Below are 18,819 nucleotides of genomic sequence, written 5' to 3' on the forward strand. Positions count from 1 at the left end.
GAACTTTCTCCGATTAGTTTTAAATGTGCCCCATGCTAACTTCATGGAGTGTCCCCTAGTCTTACTACTATCCGAAAGAGTAAATAACCGATTCACATCTACCCGTTCTAGACCTCTCATGATTTTAAACACCTCTATCATATCCCCTCTCAGTCGTCTCTTCTCCAAGCTGAAAAGTCCTAACCTCTTTAGTCTTTCCTCATAGGGGAGTTGTGCCATTCCCCTTATCATTTTGGTAGCCCTTCTCTGTACCTTCTCCATCGCAATTATATCTTTTTGAGATGCGGCGACCAGAATTGTACACAGTGTTCAAGGTGCGGTCTCACCATGGAGCGATACAGAGGCATTATGACATTTTCCATTTTATTCATCATTCCTTTTCTAATAATTCCCAACATTCTGTTTGCTTTTTTGACTGCCTCAGCACACTGAACCGACGATTTCAATGTGTTATCCACTATGACACCTAGATCTCTTTCTTGGGTTGTAGCACCTAATATGGAACCCAACATCGTGTAATTATAGCATGGATTATTTTTCCCTATATGCATCACCTTGCACTTATCCACATTAAATTTCATCTGCCATTTGGATGCCCAATTTTCCAGTCTCACAAGGTCTTCCTGCAATTTATCACAATCTGCTTGTGAGTTAACTACTCTGAACAATTTTGTGTCATCTGCAAATTTGATTATCTCACTCGTCGTATTTCTTTTCAGATCATTTATAAATATATTGAACAGTAAGGGTCCCAATACAATTCAGCCCTTTTAGCACATAAAGAAAACCTATGTGCCTTACGTCAAATAAGTCTCCATGTTTTAAAATCTATCTGGACCTCCAAATCATCTGCCCAACTCTGCTCAACTTTCAAAATAGGAGAATGATTCAAGTAAGTTTGCATAATTGCTCTATACTATATGGATCACGCTTTTCGCTGAACAAAGCCCCCAGCAAGAGCTGACTCGACCAGTGAAGGTCTGGACCATAACCACCCCTCCCTCTGTTACTTACGCAGGGCTTCAAGCAAATGGTTATAATAAACCCATGATTGGGCGGGAACATCAAACTCTTCTTGAATCTTCTCAAAAGTTCTAAGTTTTTCCTTCTTATACAAATCATTCAGACATTGCAACTCCGCCTCCCACCAGTGTTTAACTACGAGGCTATATGTATATATGGTCAGGGCTGGATTCTTCCACAAAGGGGAGCACACCAGAGGGCCGAAGCCACTAATACCCAGCCCTTTATATAGAGCTCTCCAGGCTTTAACTGTACAAGCAATAGTGGGGCAAATTCGACATATCCTCCTACCCGCTGTAGTCAATGAGGGTGATGTAATTAATGAAAGAAGATCAGTGTTCCTAGCCAGATACCACTCGATAGGCAACCAAGACACCATTTGACTCTGTAAAGCCATAAGAAAATACCTCGTAAACGAGCGGCCCAAAAATAAGCTTGTAAATCCAGAAAGGCAATAACACCCCATTCTTTAGGCCTACACAAAGTACACAGCTTACTTAACCCTTGCAGGTTTGCCCTCTCATAAAATCTCCAAATGCAAGCTATTCATGTTGCAAAAAAAATTGCTGTGGGAGAAAACATGGCAAGTGCTGAAATAAGTAAAGCAACCGGGGTAATACTTTCATCTTAATGACATTAATTCGTCCCCCCCCAAAAAATGTAAAGATCCTTCCAATCCCGCAGATCCTGCTGAATCTTAGTGTCCTCTTGACCTTTGATGTTTGAAACAGTGAGTACCATGGGGACTGGTGCCCACAGACTTGCCTGGTGGCAGGCTTCAGACCTCTGACCAGTAGTTCAAGAAAAACTTGTGGACACACCAAGTTCTGGAGAGAATCTCTTCAAAGATAAGGTGAAAGTAGTAGGGGCACAGATCCATGAATACTGTGCAATGCTACAGCAGCTCTCCACTGCCAATCTAGACCCAACCTCCTTCTCCAGGATGGGGTAGAGGAAGCACTTTTTCCAACTGAGGAAGTGCTACCCTTCACCCTTGGTTCCAGACACATCCAGCCCCAGGTGCCCATCCAAGGCAGCAGTGGGCCCCTAAACCCAGGATGAGGTTTTGATTGATTTGCAGAGAGCATAGCCTGGCTTCCTGTACCCATGCCAGAGTCTTCCTGAAAGAGGCAGGCTGAAGTTTTACATAAACTGTTGGTTCAGTGTAATTTTGTACTTGTGTATCCTCAGCATCATAAGAGGCTATAAATTGAAGCTACTGGGTATCCCACCAAATTGGACCCTAGTTGGGGGTCACTTACTAAATCAGGAACTGCTTCAGTTCACAGTAGTAAATCCCATTCCACCTAGTATTTCCTGATTCAAAAGAAAGCAGGAAGACTCCATCCCATCCGAAACCCAAGGGCCTTGAACACATTTTTAAAAAGAGAAAAGTTCAAGATAGTTTCCCTGGGCCTTAATCCCTTCAGAAAGGGGACTGGCTTTACTCTCTCAATCTCAAGGAATAGAGATATTCCCAGTCACAGTGTATAACACACTGGTTCTGGATCTACCTATCCTCCTTAAAGAAAAATACAATTATCAGGTAAGTAGTAATTTCTCCTTTCTTAGCATTTGCATAGATGGATCCATGACCAGTGGGATGTATCAAAGCTACTCCTGAACAGGGTGGGAGGCTGCCCGTGGTCCGATTAATACCACACGTGCGAAGGCTGCATCCTCCCAGGCCTGCACATCCAGGTGGTAATGCCTGGAAAAGGTATGTAAGGAGGACCAAGTCGCAGCTTGGCAAATGTCGACGGGAGACAAAAATCTAATCTCTCCACGATACTGCTTTAGCCCTACTAGAATTTAACTGGGTTTAAACAAGGTTTGGATAAGTTCCTAGAGGAAAAATCCATAAACTGCTATTAATTAATAAACAATAGTAGCTTGAGATTTATTTAATGTTTGGGTAGTTGCACACAAAGTGGGCGGAGTAAACAGCACACACATGTAGAGAACATACAGTGAGAATTAATGTGTGGCAAACAATCTACTGGCCAATATCTCTTAACAATATGGAAATTGTTTTTAAGTACACACTGTATACTTAAAAATATCTACCACTTTGGTGATTGTATGTACAATTAAAATTTCCATATTGTTAAGAGATATTGACCAGTAGATTGTTTGCCACACATTAATTCACGATGTATGTTTGGGTACTTGCCAGGTACATGTGACTTGGATTGGCCACTGTTGGAAACAAGATACTGGGCTTGATGGACCCTTGATTTGACCCAGTATGGCATATCTTATGTTCTTATGTATGTTCTTATCCCTAACCTGACTAGGCAATGGCTGCTCAGCATCCACATACATGGCCGTGACTACCTCCTTAATCCAGTGGGCTATTATAGTCCACAATGCTGGATCACCCTGTTTACTCCCACCATGGAGTATAAACAGCTGGTCCGTCTTCCTGAGAAGATCAGAAACCTCTAAATATCTCAAGATATGCCTCTTGACATCCAAGGACAGCAACAGACGATATTCATCAACATCCCTGTCCAGAGTTGATTGATTCAAATGAAAATCCATCTTTTTTGCCAAAGGTGGTCGCAGTACAATACACACTGTATCACCCCCAGAGTCTCTCGCAGAAACGGTTCCTGGCAAGACAATACCTGCAGTTCTGAGACTCTATGCACTGAACAAATTGCCACAAAAAAACACCGTTTCCAATGTAAGTAACCTCAAGGAAAGGGTACGCAGTGGTTGAAAGATGAGACCTGCCAGGAAATCCAAAACCAGATTAAGACTCCACAAGGGTACAGGCAACTACAGGGGAGGACGGAGACTCTTCACCCCTTTTAAGAAACAAGCCACATCTGGATGAGACTACAAGGGTCCACCATTCCTTTTCTCAATCCATCCTGAAAAAATTCCAAAATGAGCAGGATCTTAACCAAACAAGGAAGAATTCCTCGATCCTCACACCAAGCCTCAAAATGCACATAAGCTAAGGAAGTGGAGAACTTTCTCATCCATAGTAAGGTGGCAATTACCACAGTGGAATATCCATGCTTCAGCATCCAAGCCCTCTCTAGGGCCATACCGTAAGGCAAAAATTGAGTCAGATCTTCATGAAGAACAGGCCCCTCCCATAGCAGATTGCTGTGATCTGGTAATCGGATAGGAGAGTCCACCAGAAGCCTCTGCAGATCTGTATACCAAGGCCTCCTGGGCCAATCTGATGCCACCAGATGCACCATACCCATGTGAGCCTCAATCTTCCGAATCATTCTGCCCAACATGGGCCACAGGGAAAAGGCATTATAGGAGCTTGCCCACCGGCCACTCCTGCACAAAGGCATCGATGTTCAAGGACTTTTGATCTCTCCTGCAACTGAAGAAGTGAGGAACCTTCACATTGTGAAATGTCACCAGAGATCCCTTATGAGCTGGAATGCTTCGTTTGACAATTTCCATTCTCCTGGATCCAGACTCTGTCTGCTGAGAAAATTGGCTCTTACATTGTTTTTTCCTGCAATGTGGGTGGGCTATTTTCTGCGACACTTGCTGACTCTTGGTTCCTCCCTGGCAACTGAAGTAAGCGACTGTCATTGCATTGTCTTACATTATCCAGACCGTTTGACTCTGCAATCGGTTGACAAATTGTAAGCATGCCAACTGAATGGCCTGGGCTTCCATATGTGCCCTTGCTTATGGAACCATCTCTAGGGTGGCAGCCAACAAACCGAGCACCTGTAGATAAGACCACACTGTCAGGCATATTTTTTCTATCAATAGTCGCACCTGCGCTATCAGCTTCTGAATGTGGCCCTCCGGCAGTAACACCCTCCCTTGCATCATGTCAAACCGAACACAAAGATACTCCAGTGTCTGGGATGGCTGTAGATTGTTCTTGGCCAAGTTCACCACCCAACCTAGTTCCTGTAGAAAGAAGATTACCTTGCTTCAGAACCAAAATCTCTCTTCCAGACTCTTGGTCTGAATCAACCGATCGTCTAAGTACGGGTGAACCAGATTGCCATCCTTTCTCAACACTGCCACAACCATCACCATAACTTTGGAAAAGGTTCTGGGCGTGGTGGTCAACCCAAAAGGCAGCGCTCAAAACTGATAGTGTCGCTCCAAAATAGCGAAACGAAGAAACAGTCAATGCTCCAGGCAGATGGAAATATGAAGGTACACCTTGGACAAATCCAGGGATGTCAGAAACTCCCCGACTGTACTGCTATTATCACTGAGCGTAAGGTTTCCATGCGAAAACGAGTCACCCACAAATGTCGGTTGACTCCCTTGTGATCTAGGATTGGGCGAAAAGGGCCCTCCTTCTTTGGCACAAAGAAATAAATGGAATATTGGCCCATATTTTCTTGAGACCTGGGCACTGAAACTACAACCCTCAGGCTGAGGGCAATGTACCCTCCTCTGCTTGTCTCTTCTGTGGAGAGTTGCAGGGAGACACCATGAAGATATCCCAAGGAACACTGAGAAACTCCAGAGCGTAACCATCTCTTATAACCTCCAGAACTAGTCTGATGTGATCTCAACCCACCTCTGATATAAACGAGAAAGGCGACTCCCTATCTCCTATTCCTGGGGGTGAGTTGACACACTTTCATTGAGAGGCTCGGGGGCACCTCCACCTGAGCCTGCACATCTTCTGGGTTGCCTGAGATGAGAGGACTGAGACCTATCCAAAGGCCGAGTCCTCTGGGTTGCTGCTCCTCTGTAGGGTTTAAAGCATCTGAAATCCCTAGCATGACCACTTGTGCTGAAAGATTGTAACATTTGCTTCTTATCCGCTGGTAACTGAAGAACCTGGGCCTCATCCCACTTATTGGCCATTTTTTCCAGCTCACTCCCAAACAAGAGTGATCCTTTAAAAGCAAAGATTAGATGCATAAGATTAGACTCTGAAATTGTACTGGCTGACCAACTCCTGAGTCATAGGTGACACATGCCTGCTGTTACCGAAGCCAGCCCTCTGGCCGAAGTGCGGACCAGGTCGCAGCCCGCATCTGCCAAAAAGGCGGCTGACGGTTCCATCACTGTCCTGGAAGTCACACCAGATTCATTGACTTCCTGAGAGAGAAGTAAACAAGAATGAGCCACCAGGGAGCAACAAGAAACTATCTGCAAATTAATTGCCATCGCTTCAAAGGCCTGCTTAAGGATGGCCTCAATCCTTCTATCTTGTGCATCTTTCAATGCCACTTCCCCTTCTACAGGGATACTCGTCCACTTACTGATGGCACACACAAGTGCATTCACTTTCAGAAAGCACAACTGATCTCTTGCAGCCGGATCCAAGGGGTATAGCCATTTCAAGGTTTATCCCCCTTTAAAATTTACTTCCAGGGCACCCCATTCAAGATCAATCAATTCTTGAAGAGCCTCCATAATAGGGAAGAAAGAAGAGGCTTTATGAAAAGAAATCAAAATGGGATATTTCTTTGGCTCAGACATGCATTCAGCCCCCGGTACCCCCAGCATCTTCAATGTCTGGGAAATAAGAGCTGGTAACTCATCTCTATGAAAGAAACACAATAAAGTTCTATATGGCTCCAGACCCGGAGGAATTTCCCCATCCTCCAGGGAGTAAAGATTGGCTTCATCATCCGAGCTATCCGGGTCCCTAGCAGTACGACCTGCAGCAGGTCTAGACATACTCAGACGCTTAACCTCAGCACCAAGTTTGGCCGGGGTTGACGACTGCGCCTGAAGAAAGGACTGCAGCCCTTGAAAAGAATTCTACCCAAGAAAAGGCAGAGAGGTCCATGCCAAAACCAGGGGGCGTTGGTCCTGTACCCACTAACTACCTTCCCCGCTGACGAACCAGCTAGGGGAGCCCCAATTCCAGGCGAAACCTCTGGCAACTCTTTTTTCATTCCTGCTACATGCTGGGAAGGACCAGGCTTAGCAAAATCAGACAGAGACAAATCTCCTTGAGCCTCCAAATAGTGCTGACACAGGTTAGAGGGAATGCAAGGCTGAGATGCCCAAATATGGCATGCAGCACAAAGGGTAAGGTGCTTAGGCTTCTTTGCTGTTGGTGCCATAGTATTTTTATAGCACGCTCTAAACAAGCATCTGAGAAGTGTGTGCAATAGGCACTTGTAGAAAATAGGCACTCAAAAAATAGGCGCCCAAAAATTAGGTGCCTAATGTAGTATTTAGGTAGGTATCCTGAGGTGCACCACTGTGTGTCCAACTAGGCGCCCCTACGCACACAACTGAGCACCCATGTAGATGTCCCTACATGCCCAACTGGATGCACAACCGGGCATTCAAGTGTGAACCTACGTACTTGAAGAAGGCAGCCTTATGTGCAGAGAAAGGCATGCAAACACCGCTGTGGCCTATTCATGCAACGAAAAATCTAAGCCTGAGAGCGGGGCCTAGTCCAGAAGGCTGCTCAACCCGCCAAGCTGCCCGAATCCCTGAAGCTCCCCCAGAGGCGGGAACGGATGTTGGATGGGTGCACCGATCCTGGAGACCGGAGGGGAGAGGAATACCCGGACTTACCTGAGAATTAGAGCCCTAATCTCAAAGCCAGGTCAAATTGCAAGTTTTAAATTAGCCAAATGAGAAAATATAAAAACAGAACCTCATTCTGTTTGTTTGTTTGTTTTACACTTGATCCATTCAAAAGACTAAATTATTGTGAGAGGAAAGGAGAAAAATTGTTCTGCTAACTTTCCTATCTGAAATTTTATAATTTAAAAGGGAACCGCAGGTTCAGCAGCCATCATCTGCTGGAGACAGAGAAATACTGAAGGGACGCAGAGGACGCACTAGGTTAATAGAGAGCGCCCAACAAGTTTTTTCTCTGTCTCCATCTGCTGGAAGGGAGACATAACCCACGGTCTGGACTGATCCGGGTACGTACAGGGAAAAGCTCTCCCTCTATTTTATTTATTTATTTATTTTTTTAAATACTCTTTACCTGAGCTCAACCCGTCTCGGCCGAATTCAGGGTCAGTCTCCAGCTGTGGGGGGAGAGGGCAAATACATTCACCATAGCGCTTGACTTCCTGCACCCGCTTGCCTTTCAGCTAAGCCCACGCTGGCAAAAAAACAAGCTACCGGACCAAGGTACTTATCTGAGGGAAGGATCCAAAGAAATCACCTCAGGAAACTCGACTGAGAGAGGGACCATAAGGTATAATTTCAGGAGAGTGGAGAAATATACTTTGTTTATTTTATTTTATTTAACTCTTTTCTATACCGACATTCATGATACAGATCATATCATATTGGTTTACAAGGAACAAAGGGGTTATAACATTAACATTGAAGAGGAAGCAAAGGTTACAATAAAACAAGGTTGTAGCAACTTGGGAACTGAATTAGCCATAGGCAGAGTTTTAACGAAGTAGACTTTAACGAAGTAAACTTAACAAGGGAGTACTGGAAGTGCCTTGAGTCAAGGCACTTTATCTGATAAAGAGAACTTTGTTCTCTTTTCTCCTTCTATAAAAAACTTTTAACACAATCCCCAGTAGGGAGATGCACATCCACCATCTGCTGGCGGAGAATACTGGCGAGCTAATGTCAGTGCAGGGGTTTATATATCGTGACTTTAGCTTTGCTCCATCTCCATTTGCTGGTAGAGGTGCATAACCCACTGGTCGTGAATCCACCTATCTGAATGCTAAGAAACAGTTAGTTTAGTTTAATAGTCATAAACTGGTCAACTTCAATGACAACTTCAGGTCTCATGAACTTCTCTGAGTTCCAGCATCCCCTTTTCTGGTTTTGAGGACCAATCTGGTTCTTCGGAGGTGGGGTTACTGGCTCTGCCAGCAGACTCATTTTTATCAACTTACCAATGACTCAAAGGTCAAAGTGTTGGCCTTCCACTTAGTCAGTCTTCCAGCTGGAGGCCCTCCAGAGGTCACTCCCAGCACTCAGTCAAGTTCTGGTAATCCATGACTATATTCCTCAGGATGAGAGAGGATGCAATGGACCACAAATACTTTCATGTTAAAGATACAGATAATAAGCTGGAGTCCAATAGTTATAGCACATAACTGTGCCACCTGAAGAATGGTCCCAAGAAACAAAGTGGAAGCCGATCCAAGGTGGCTAGCAGCAATGAACACGAAGAGATGGATCGGAAAAGAGATTCAATAAAAGCCCTTTTTTCCGATCCATCTCTTTGAGTTCATTGCTGCTAGCCACCTGAAGAATGGAAATGAAATGTTGTAAGAAAAGAAGAGGTTTTAAAGATATTAGAGGCTCTCCATCCTGGTGTGCTTACAGTGGTGTAGAAGAGCTCTACAGAATATTATGAGCCCAACATTCAGCAGCGTAAAGGAGCTGACAAGTCTGGCATATTCAGTGATGTGCTGTTGATTAGAATAAATTTACCCAGCAAACTTTAAGACTGCTTTCTGGCTGGAGCAGACTTAGCCAGATTAGTTATCCAGCTAACTCTGAATATTGAATAACTTCAATATTCAGTTATCCAGCTAACTAATTCAGCTAAATTAACTCTGCCTTGGAATACCCTCAGATGACTTCCAAGTTATCTGGATAAGTTTTATCTGGCTAACTACTCAGCCAGATAACTTAGAGGCAGTCAGAGCATGGGAAATTTAACAGCTTGTAGTTTGTTCAGCTAAGTCTCAAACTTAGCTGGACACACCATTTGAATATTAACCCCTATATAGTCGCCATTTGCAGCATGAATGCTAGCTGCATTATCTGTAAGTGAATATGTAATTCTTCAAGGCTGGTGCCAAGTTTCGTGTCTTTTTTAGTCATATGGAGGTGATAGCTCTGGGGAATGGAATGGAATTCCCTGAAGTATCTGAATTCAAGAAAGCATGAGACGATCACAAGAGATCTCTGAGAGATGGTAGGGATTGTTGAGCTGAGCATTTGTATGGATGGGCAGACTAGGCAGGTAGTCTTTTTCTGCCACTGTGTGTCTATGTGACTGATGGCTTCTAATGCTGCACTGATTATTAGCCTCATCTGGAAACTTAGAGCTTGCCCAATTTGTGCACAACTCTCTTCCTTGAAAATGGAGCTGACTGAGATAAAAGCTCAATTAGCTTCAATTAAAAGTATTACACCCACATTGCATTACACAGATAATAATTCCCCAATATCACGGAAAAACCAGGAGTCAAGAAAAGGAGATCCATTAGGCTCAGGTAGGACCCACAGTCATCCATTCTTGACAGATGAGCAGCCAACAGGTACACCCTCCCACTCAAACAGGTCATTAAGAAATTCTTTACAATCCAGGATTACAGTGGGCTCTGGTAGAATTAGACCTGTGATGAGGAGACACACAATGTACCAAATGCAAAAAGAACAAGCCCTCTCTATATTAAAAACTGAGGAAGTTCTTGAGAAAAACATTGCAGTATTACCAGAAAAGAGAGAAAAAACACAATGCATGCAGTATTTCAAGATCCATAACCAAAAGAAAAATCTAATTGAGATGGATAACTCTGTCAACAGTGGCACAACTACAAACAGAAAGAGTAAAGTGATAACAAATCTCAACTAATATCTCATAAGGAGTCCAGGAAAAGCAATAACCTTAAAGAGAGTACCTGGAAGGCTATGACCACAAATGCTCATAGTTTGGGAAATAAAATCCCAGATCTGCAGGCCCTAATGGCTGAGGCAGAATTGGACATTGTTGCTATCACAGAAAACATGGTTCACAGAATCTCATGAATGGGATACAACAATACCAGGCTACAACTTGTTAAGGAAGGACAGAGAGGATAGAAAAGGGGGAGGTGTGGCTCTTTATGTCAGAAACAACATCCAAGCATCTGAGCTACAAGGAAGTTGGGGTAAAGAAGAAGCTCTATGGGTCGACCTAAAAAAAGATGACGGAGTGTCCATTTATATTGGAGTGGTGTACAGGCCTCCAAACCAAAAGGAAGAGCTGGACAGAGATCTGATTGAAGACATCCATAAGATAGGCAGGAAGGGAGAAGTGGTGATCGTGGGTGACTTTAATATGCCAGATGTAGACTGGAAAATCCCATCTGCAGAAACTAAAAATAGTAGAGCAATAATGGATGCCATGCAAGTATCTTTGTTCAAACAAATGGTGTTGGAACCCACGAGAGAAGGTGCTATACTCGACTTATTGCTCAATAATGCAGATAATGTCTCAGATGTCCAGGTGGGCGCCCACCTCAGCAGCAGTGATCATCAAACGGTATGGTTTAATATCACTAATAGAATAGGGAAAAGAACCACAAAGACCCGAGTTTTACAGTTCAAAAACACAGACTTTGAGGAAATGGGAAAGTACCTGGAGGAAGAACTTAAAGGATGGGAGAACAAGAGAGATGTGGATCAGCAGTGGACCAATCTAAAAGGAGCAATCACCAAGGCAACTGCTCTATATGTTAGAAACATAAAGAAAAGCAAAAGAAAATTGAAACCTATCTGGTTCTCAAAGGAGGTGGCTGACAAAATTAAAGCTAAAAGAACAGCATTCAAGAAATATAAAGGATCCCAAAGGGAGGAGCACAAAGAAGAATATTTGTATCAACTGAGGGAGACGAAGAAAACAATCAAGTTGGCAAAAAATCAAGCAGAAGAGATGATTGCCAAGGAGATAAAAAATGGTGACAAAACATTTTTCAGATACATCAGCGAAAAGAGAAAGGTCCAAAGTGGTATAGTGAAATTGAAAGGTGGTAATGATCAATGTGTGGAGACAGACGAAGAAATGGCAGAAATATTAAACGAATACTTCAGCTCTGTGTTCACTAAAGAAGACCCTGGAGAAGGACCATCTCTACACAACAAGAAACTGGAGGGAAGTGGAATAGATGAAAATCCTTTTACAGTAGAAAATGTGTGGGAAGAGCTAAAGAACCTGAAAGTGGACAAAGCCATGGGGCCTGATGGGATTCATCCAAGGATATTGAGGGAGCTCAGAGATGTTCTGGCGGGTCCGCTGTGTGACCTGTTCAATAGATCCCTAGAAACGGGAGTGGTGCCGAGAGATTGGAGAAGAGCGGTGGTGGTCCCGCTTCACAAGAGTGGGAACAGGGAGGAGGCTGGCAACTACAGGCCGGTTAGCCTCATTTCGGTGGTGGGAAAAGTAATGGAGTCTCTGCTGAAAGAGAGAATAGTGAACTATCTACAGTCCGGAGAATTGATGGACCAGAGGCAACATGGATTCACCAGGGGAAGATCCTGTCAGACAAATCTGATTGACTTTTTTGACTGGGTAACCAAGGAATTGGATCAAGGAAGAGCGCTCGATGTCATATACTTGGATTTCAGCAAAGCTTTTGATACGGTTCCGCACAGGAGACTGGTGAATAAAACGAGAAGCTTGGGAGTGAGTGACAAGGTGGTGACCTGGATTGCAAATTGGTTGACGGACAGAAGACAATGTGTGATGGTAAACGGAACCTTCTCTGAAGAGAGAGCGGTTTTAAGTGGTGTACCGCAAGGATCGGTGTTGGGACCGGTCCTGTTCAATATCTTTGTGAGCGACATTGCGGACGGGATAGAAGGTAAGGTTTGTCTTTTTGCGGATGACACTAAGATCTGCAACAGAGTGGACACGCCGGAAGGAGTGGAGAGAATGAGACGGGATCTAAGGAAACTGGAAGAGTGGTCGAAGATATGGCAGCTGAGATTCAATGCCAAGAAGTGCAAAGTCATGCATATGGGGAGCGGAAATCCGAATGAACTGTATTCGATGGGGGGGGGGGGGAAAGGCTGACGTGCACGGAGCAGGAGAGGGACCTTGGGGTGATAGTGTCTAATGATATGAAGTCTGCGAAACAATGCGACAAGGCGATAGCAAAAGCCAGAAGAATGCTGGGCTGCATAGAGAGAGGAATAATGGGCCTGATACTTCACTTTCGATGCACATCCAGCATGGCTCTATGCTTCAACGGCATGGGAGAAGACTTATACGTCACGCATATCCAGCATAGCTCCCTGCTTCAACGGCAGGGGAGAAGAAAAACAACCAATAAGGGCTAATAACATAGTCTGGGTAAAACAAATAAGCATGGGTGCAGCTTGCTTATTGCGGCGGCTACTACCCCAAACTAATCAAGCTAGATATTTCACTTGGATGCAGCTCCATCACTGCTCTCTACATTAAAGGTGGGGATGGAAGGGAAATAGAACCAAGAGCTAAGAGAAACAGATAAGTATGAGAGAAAATATGTGTGAAGCTTGCTGGGCAGACTAGATGGGCCATTTGGTCTTCTTCTGCCGTCATTTCTATGTTTCTATGAATATCGAGTAAGAAAAGGGAAGTGATTATTCCCTTGTACAGGTCCTTGGTGAGGCCTCACCTGGAGTACTGTGTTCAGTTCTGGAGACCGTATCTACAAAAAGACAAAGACAAGATGGAAGCGGTACAGAGAAGGTTACTACCCCAAACCAAATATCCAAATTACTACCTCCACCTTCCTCTATTCCTGATGCCTTTCAACTAGCTTGATCACTCCATTCTTATACTTCACTTTCAATGCATATCCAGCATAGTTCTCTGCTTCAACAGCAGGGGAGAAGAAAAACTGTTACTTCACACATCCAGCAGAGCTCTCTGCTTAAACGGCAGGGGAGAAGAAAAAAGGGTTCGCACTCACAAAGCGGGGAGTAGCTGGCTTGTTACGGCGGTTACTACCCCAAACCAAATGTACCTGATACTTCACTCTTGACGCATATCCAGCATGGCTCTCTGCTTCAACGGCATGGGAGAAAGACTGATACATCACGAATTTCCAGCATAGCTCTCTGCTTCAACGGCAGGGGAAAAGAAAAACTGATACTTCACGCATATCCAGCATAACTTCAACGGCAGGGGAGAAGAAAAAAGGATTCACACTCACAAAGCGGGGAGTAGCTGGCTTGTTACGGCGGTTACTACCCCAAACCAAATGTGCCTGATACTTCACTTTCGATGCATATCCAGCATAGCTCTCTGCTTCAACGGCAGGGGAGAAGAAAAAAACTGATACCTCACGCATATCCAGCATAGCTCCCTGCTTCAACGGCAGGGGAGAAGATAAACAACCAATAAGGGCTGTATAACATAATCTGGGTAAAAACAAATAAGCATGGGTGTAGCTTGCTTATTGCGGCGGTTACTACCCCTACTACCTCTAACTAATCAAGCTAGATATTTCACTTGGATGCAGCTCCATCACCGCTCTCTACATTAATGGCGGGGGTGGAAGGGAATTAGAACCAAGAGCTAAGAGAAACAGATAAGTATGAGAGAAGAAATGAGGGAAGCTTGCTGGGCAGACTGGATGGGCCATTTGGTCTTCTTCTGCCGTCATTTCTATGTTTCTATGTTTCAACTGCAAGCACCTTTCAGTGGAAATAATTTAGATCTGAACACTGTGCACCATAAAGGAAAGGAAAGTGGGAAGGAAGTGAAACCAGCACAGGGCAAGAGAAAAGAGAGAACTGTGGAGGCTATTAGCCAGTAGCACTCCTGGTGCTTCTCTCAGTAAGAAAAGGAGCCCCTATTAAAGAAGGGAGATAGTCCAGATAAATAATGCCAGAGTGAGTCAAGAGTGACAATCACAATACAGCAGCACTTCATATTCAACAAGCAGAGAACCTCTGTTCCATGGGACCTGCTCCCCACCGAGCATCAGAGCAGCCCTGAGAATGAGAGATATGCCAAAAGGATACAACCATCGAGCTTCTTCCTGTCAGGACAGAAAATACAGCAGTTAGAACAGACTTTATGGAAAGATGATGTGATTTTTTTTTTCCCTCTAGCACATGATGAAATTCTGCTTTTGGAATACTCTGTGGGTTAAAGTAGGTGTATTGTTTTGAAAATTGCCCTCTGTATGGATGAGAGGAACAGACGTTGCACCAGTTCTCAAAGAGAAAGTGCCAGCATACATTCCCTTTGAAAACTGCCTTGGGAAAACGCACCTGTCTTTTTTGCTAATACATTTTCCCTTCCAAACAATGTGTGTAATTTTGAAAGTACAAAGCTATACTCGTTGTAACATTATTCACCTTACCCTCACCCCTGGGAATGCTGCCACTGAATGCAGGTAACTGAACGCGTGTTGTGGAACAATGCGCACACTTTTACTCACAAGGAGTATGAGCAGTTTTCAGACAGCTGATTTACATGGGCAAACATCCATGGCTGATTTACTCAAGCAAAGGCTTTTGAAAATTGCTCTCTCTTTATATCACGTATGCCCATGAATCTCACATTGCTATGAACTGTTGCGTGGATTACATCTGAAAAGATTATTCATTGATTTCCAGTCCCTATATTATGAAAGATATGCTTTCAAACTACAATCTATGTTAGTGCAACAAAATTATAATGAGGACTGCTCCTTAAGAATTGAATAACCAATAGGCTGCAAATAATGTACACCATGGAGCATGGCAGACTTAACATAAAAATTAAAGAATATAAAATATACACAAACCAAATATATTTACTTTAAAAAAATTATCTGCTTGCTCGGGTAGCGAGGTTATGTAATTCCCTAAACATGTACAGAAGCACTGTGAGGTCTCACTTTGTGCTCCTAGTGCAGCTTTCATCATCTCAGAGAAGGATAGGAGTAAACTAAATAGGTAAGTTATATGATGGCAGATGACACAGAGGACCTAGGAGTCTAGATGTTGCGGACTGACCACACTAGTAAATATGGGAAAAGTGGTATGCTGTAGGGAACCAAGTCTGGATTTTGTATGCTCATCTACCCAAGTAGATTATCATGGTTTTTGTCATGTTGACTATTATGATGTTAATGTTTGTTGGGTTTTATGTCGATTGTTAAAGCCTGTTTACTTACCATAAATGGTGTTTTCCAATGAATTAGCCAGGATCTGTGGGTGATGTCATCCGGCAGCACTAACTAGATGTCTCTCCAAGCTAGAAGAGTTCTGAGGGAGTTCCCAAGCGGGTGTTGCCTCAGAGACTCCTCAGTCCATGTCAAAGCTAGCAGGAGGATAGTATACTCTCCAGGGAGCAGGCAGGCATTTCCTAGCTAAATCATCCTGCAATATATGAAAACACTGTTTTCAGTAAGCAAACTTGCCTTTTTTTTGTTGATAAGCGATGGTTGAATTAGCCATGATCTGTGGGGAGTTCAAAGCTGAGTGCTGTGGCAGAACATTTACTAGTCAGCAACCTAGAGTCCACTGAGGAGTGCGACTGGTTTTGGAATACGAGGTGTAGAACTGCCCGACCAGCTGCATTGTCCAAAGACGCTAGGTTATCCAGACAGTAAAGTGATGTGAAAGTATGCGCCGAGAACCAGGTAGCAGCCTTACAAATATCTTCAATGGGCACTCTTGGAGGTGTGCAATTGAGGAAGCTGTTGCTCTAACTTGATGGGCTCAAACTGATCGGTGAGATTGAGACCAGCTGTAGCATTGCAGTGTTGGATGCAGCTGGTGATCCAGTTAGATAACGTAATGGCTATGCCAAGTCTGTTTGGATCATAACAAATAAACAGCTGCAATATTTTCCTATAGGCCTGAGTTTGACGCTTATAATAAGTGAGTGCCCTTTTGCAGTCTAATGTGTGAAGAGCTTTTTCCTGAGCACGAGTTAAGGAAAGAGCGTGGGCAGTATAATTGACAGTACAGTTCATATAGAACACAGATACTACTTTCGGCAACATCTTGGGGTGTATTTGGGGTACCACTTTATCATGGAAAAAAACTGCAGGTACGGTGGATAATGCACCAGAGCCTCTAGTTTACTAACATGTCATATGGAAGTGACTGCTACTAAGAAAAACTACTTTCCAGGTAAGAGATGCACATTTCAGAGGCTCAAATGGAGATTGCATAAGGTACATGAGAACTACGATGAGGTCCCAGGGTACCGGACACTTGTGTACTGGTGGATACATCTGCAAGAGGCCTCTCATGAATTTTAAACAATCAGATGCATAGAAACAGGCACACTATTTACTGGGAAATGGTAAGCTGCAATGGCACAGAGATGCACTCGCACTGATGTTGTCACAAGGCAGATTGTGATAGATAATGGAGGTGCTACAATAGATATCTTGGCTCAGAAGTGTAGGGATCTGGGTCACGAGATGCACACCAGTACAAATATATTTTCAATCTGAAGGAGTAACTACATCTTGTGGAAGGTTTCCTTACTGAGAAGAGTGTATCTTGTATTCGCCCTGGCAAGGCTAAAGGCATCCAGACTGTGCGTTCAACATCCAGGCCGTGAGATTGAAGGGCCAGGTGAAGAAGATGGTCCTCCTCCTGAGATAGGAGACATGGGTGGTTTCCGAGACTTATGTGTGGCCTCGTGGACAGTTGTATGAGATATGCGTACCACACTTATCTGGGTCACGCCAATGAGATCAGAATCATGGTGGCTCAGTCCCACATAAGTTTCGGTATGGTTCTCACTATAAGCAATATAGGAGGAAAGGTTGACACGAAGCCTGTATTCCAGCGCACTAGTTTTGCATAGTGCGCTGGGTAGTATGAACTTAATTTCTGGTTTTGTTCTGTCGCATAGATCGCTCCAGGGTTGACCCCCAAAGATGGAAAAGATGGTCAGCTATGGATTGCTATAGTTACCACTTGTGAGGATAGAATATCCTGTGGAGGCGATCCATTAGGGTATTTGCTATGCCAGGTAGGTAAGGGCCTGCAGTGTGGTTTTATTTTCCATCGCCTACTACCATATGAGAAAAGTCTCCTGGCAAATGATCCAGAATCCACTTCCCCCTTGTGTGTTCACATAAAACATCTTAACTTGATTGTCTATCTGAATAAGGATGCGTTTCCCTCGTAGAAGATGAGTGAAGGCTCGCAGAGCATTGTGCAGTGCTGGTAGTTCTACAAGGTTGATCCAACGACGACGACGACATTCTTGAGGGCACCAAATACTCTGTGTCTTGTAGAGGTCAGTGTGAGCTCCCCAGCCCCGAGATGAGGCATCTTGTTATAAATCTAGTAAGGAATAGGTTGGAGTGGTGCCCCTATGTGAGGCACTGCAGGCTGTAACCACCAATGGATTTCTGATTTTATGTCTGGAGTGAGACGGATGGATGTATGGAGGGACTGTAAGAGCTGACTCCACAGTACATGTAGTCCCCATGGAAGCCGACACATGTGTAAGCATGCGAGAGGGACCATATGGACTGCCATTGCGAGGTGTCCCAAAAGCACCAGAAGGTAGCATGCTGCGAGGGTCGAGGAAGTTAACAAAGAACTGGCAGTTTGGGTCAATATGGTCGATCTGTTCTCAGGGAGAATGACCTTGCTTGTACCAAGTCTAGGATTGCTCCATTGAATTATAGGTACTGAGTGGGTACTAGGAATGATTTCTCTACCTATGTTGCTAGATCTCTCCAGAGACCGTCTTCTGACAGGGACACTAGAAGCCAGTTATCCAAGTATGGAAATATACAAATTCCCTGGTGATGTAAGTGGGCCATACCATTTCAAGAAGACTTAAGAGGACAGCCAAAAGGCTAAAGGGGAGAACTTTGCACTGGTAATGTGCTGTATCCTTTCGGAAGCAGAGGTAACGCTAAAAAGAAGGGTGTATAGGGATATGCACATAGGCATCCTTGAGGTCTAGAGAGCACATCTAGTCTCCCTGTTATGCATTTATATTCCACTTTTCAGGTATAGTAGATATTTCCCTATCCTCAGAGGGCTTATAATCTAACTGGGTGATAAAGCATTACTGCGGCTTGATGTAATACACGTTAAACAGTGTATATCATGCTAGAGCATTATCACGGTGATATTGTACAATATATGGCATGGCCCTGCCCAGGTTGCCTTCCCTATTACAATGAGCTGCTTTGCATGCAATTT

General features: G+C 44.0%; 1 protein-coding gene across 3 annotated transcripts in view; it reads right to left on the bottom strand.

Moving 5' to 3' along the window:
• The window catches only part of TMEM80 (transmembrane protein 80), a 72,755-nt gene that overhangs the window by 35,334 nt on the left and 18,602 nt on the right, over positions 1 to 18,819 (bottom strand). For 2 of the 3 annotated variants that reach the window (XM_029582222.1, XM_029582223.1), the window contains exon 2: positions 14,665 to 14,681. In XM_029582222.1, the coding sequence (XP_029438082.1) occupies positions 14,665 to 14,681 (17 nt within the window). Of the gene's footprint in view, positions 1 to 14,590; positions 14,682 to 18,819 lie in introns of all 3 variants that reach the window. The other variant, XM_029582221.1, reaches the window with a different exon arrangement.

This window comes from Rhinatrema bivittatum, chromosome 17 (assembly GCF_901001135.1).
Source record: "Rhinatrema bivittatum chromosome 17, aRhiBiv1.1, whole genome shotgun sequence".
Taxonomy (NCBI): domain Eukaryota; kingdom Metazoa; phylum Chordata; class Amphibia; order Gymnophiona; family Rhinatrematidae; genus Rhinatrema; species Rhinatrema bivittatum.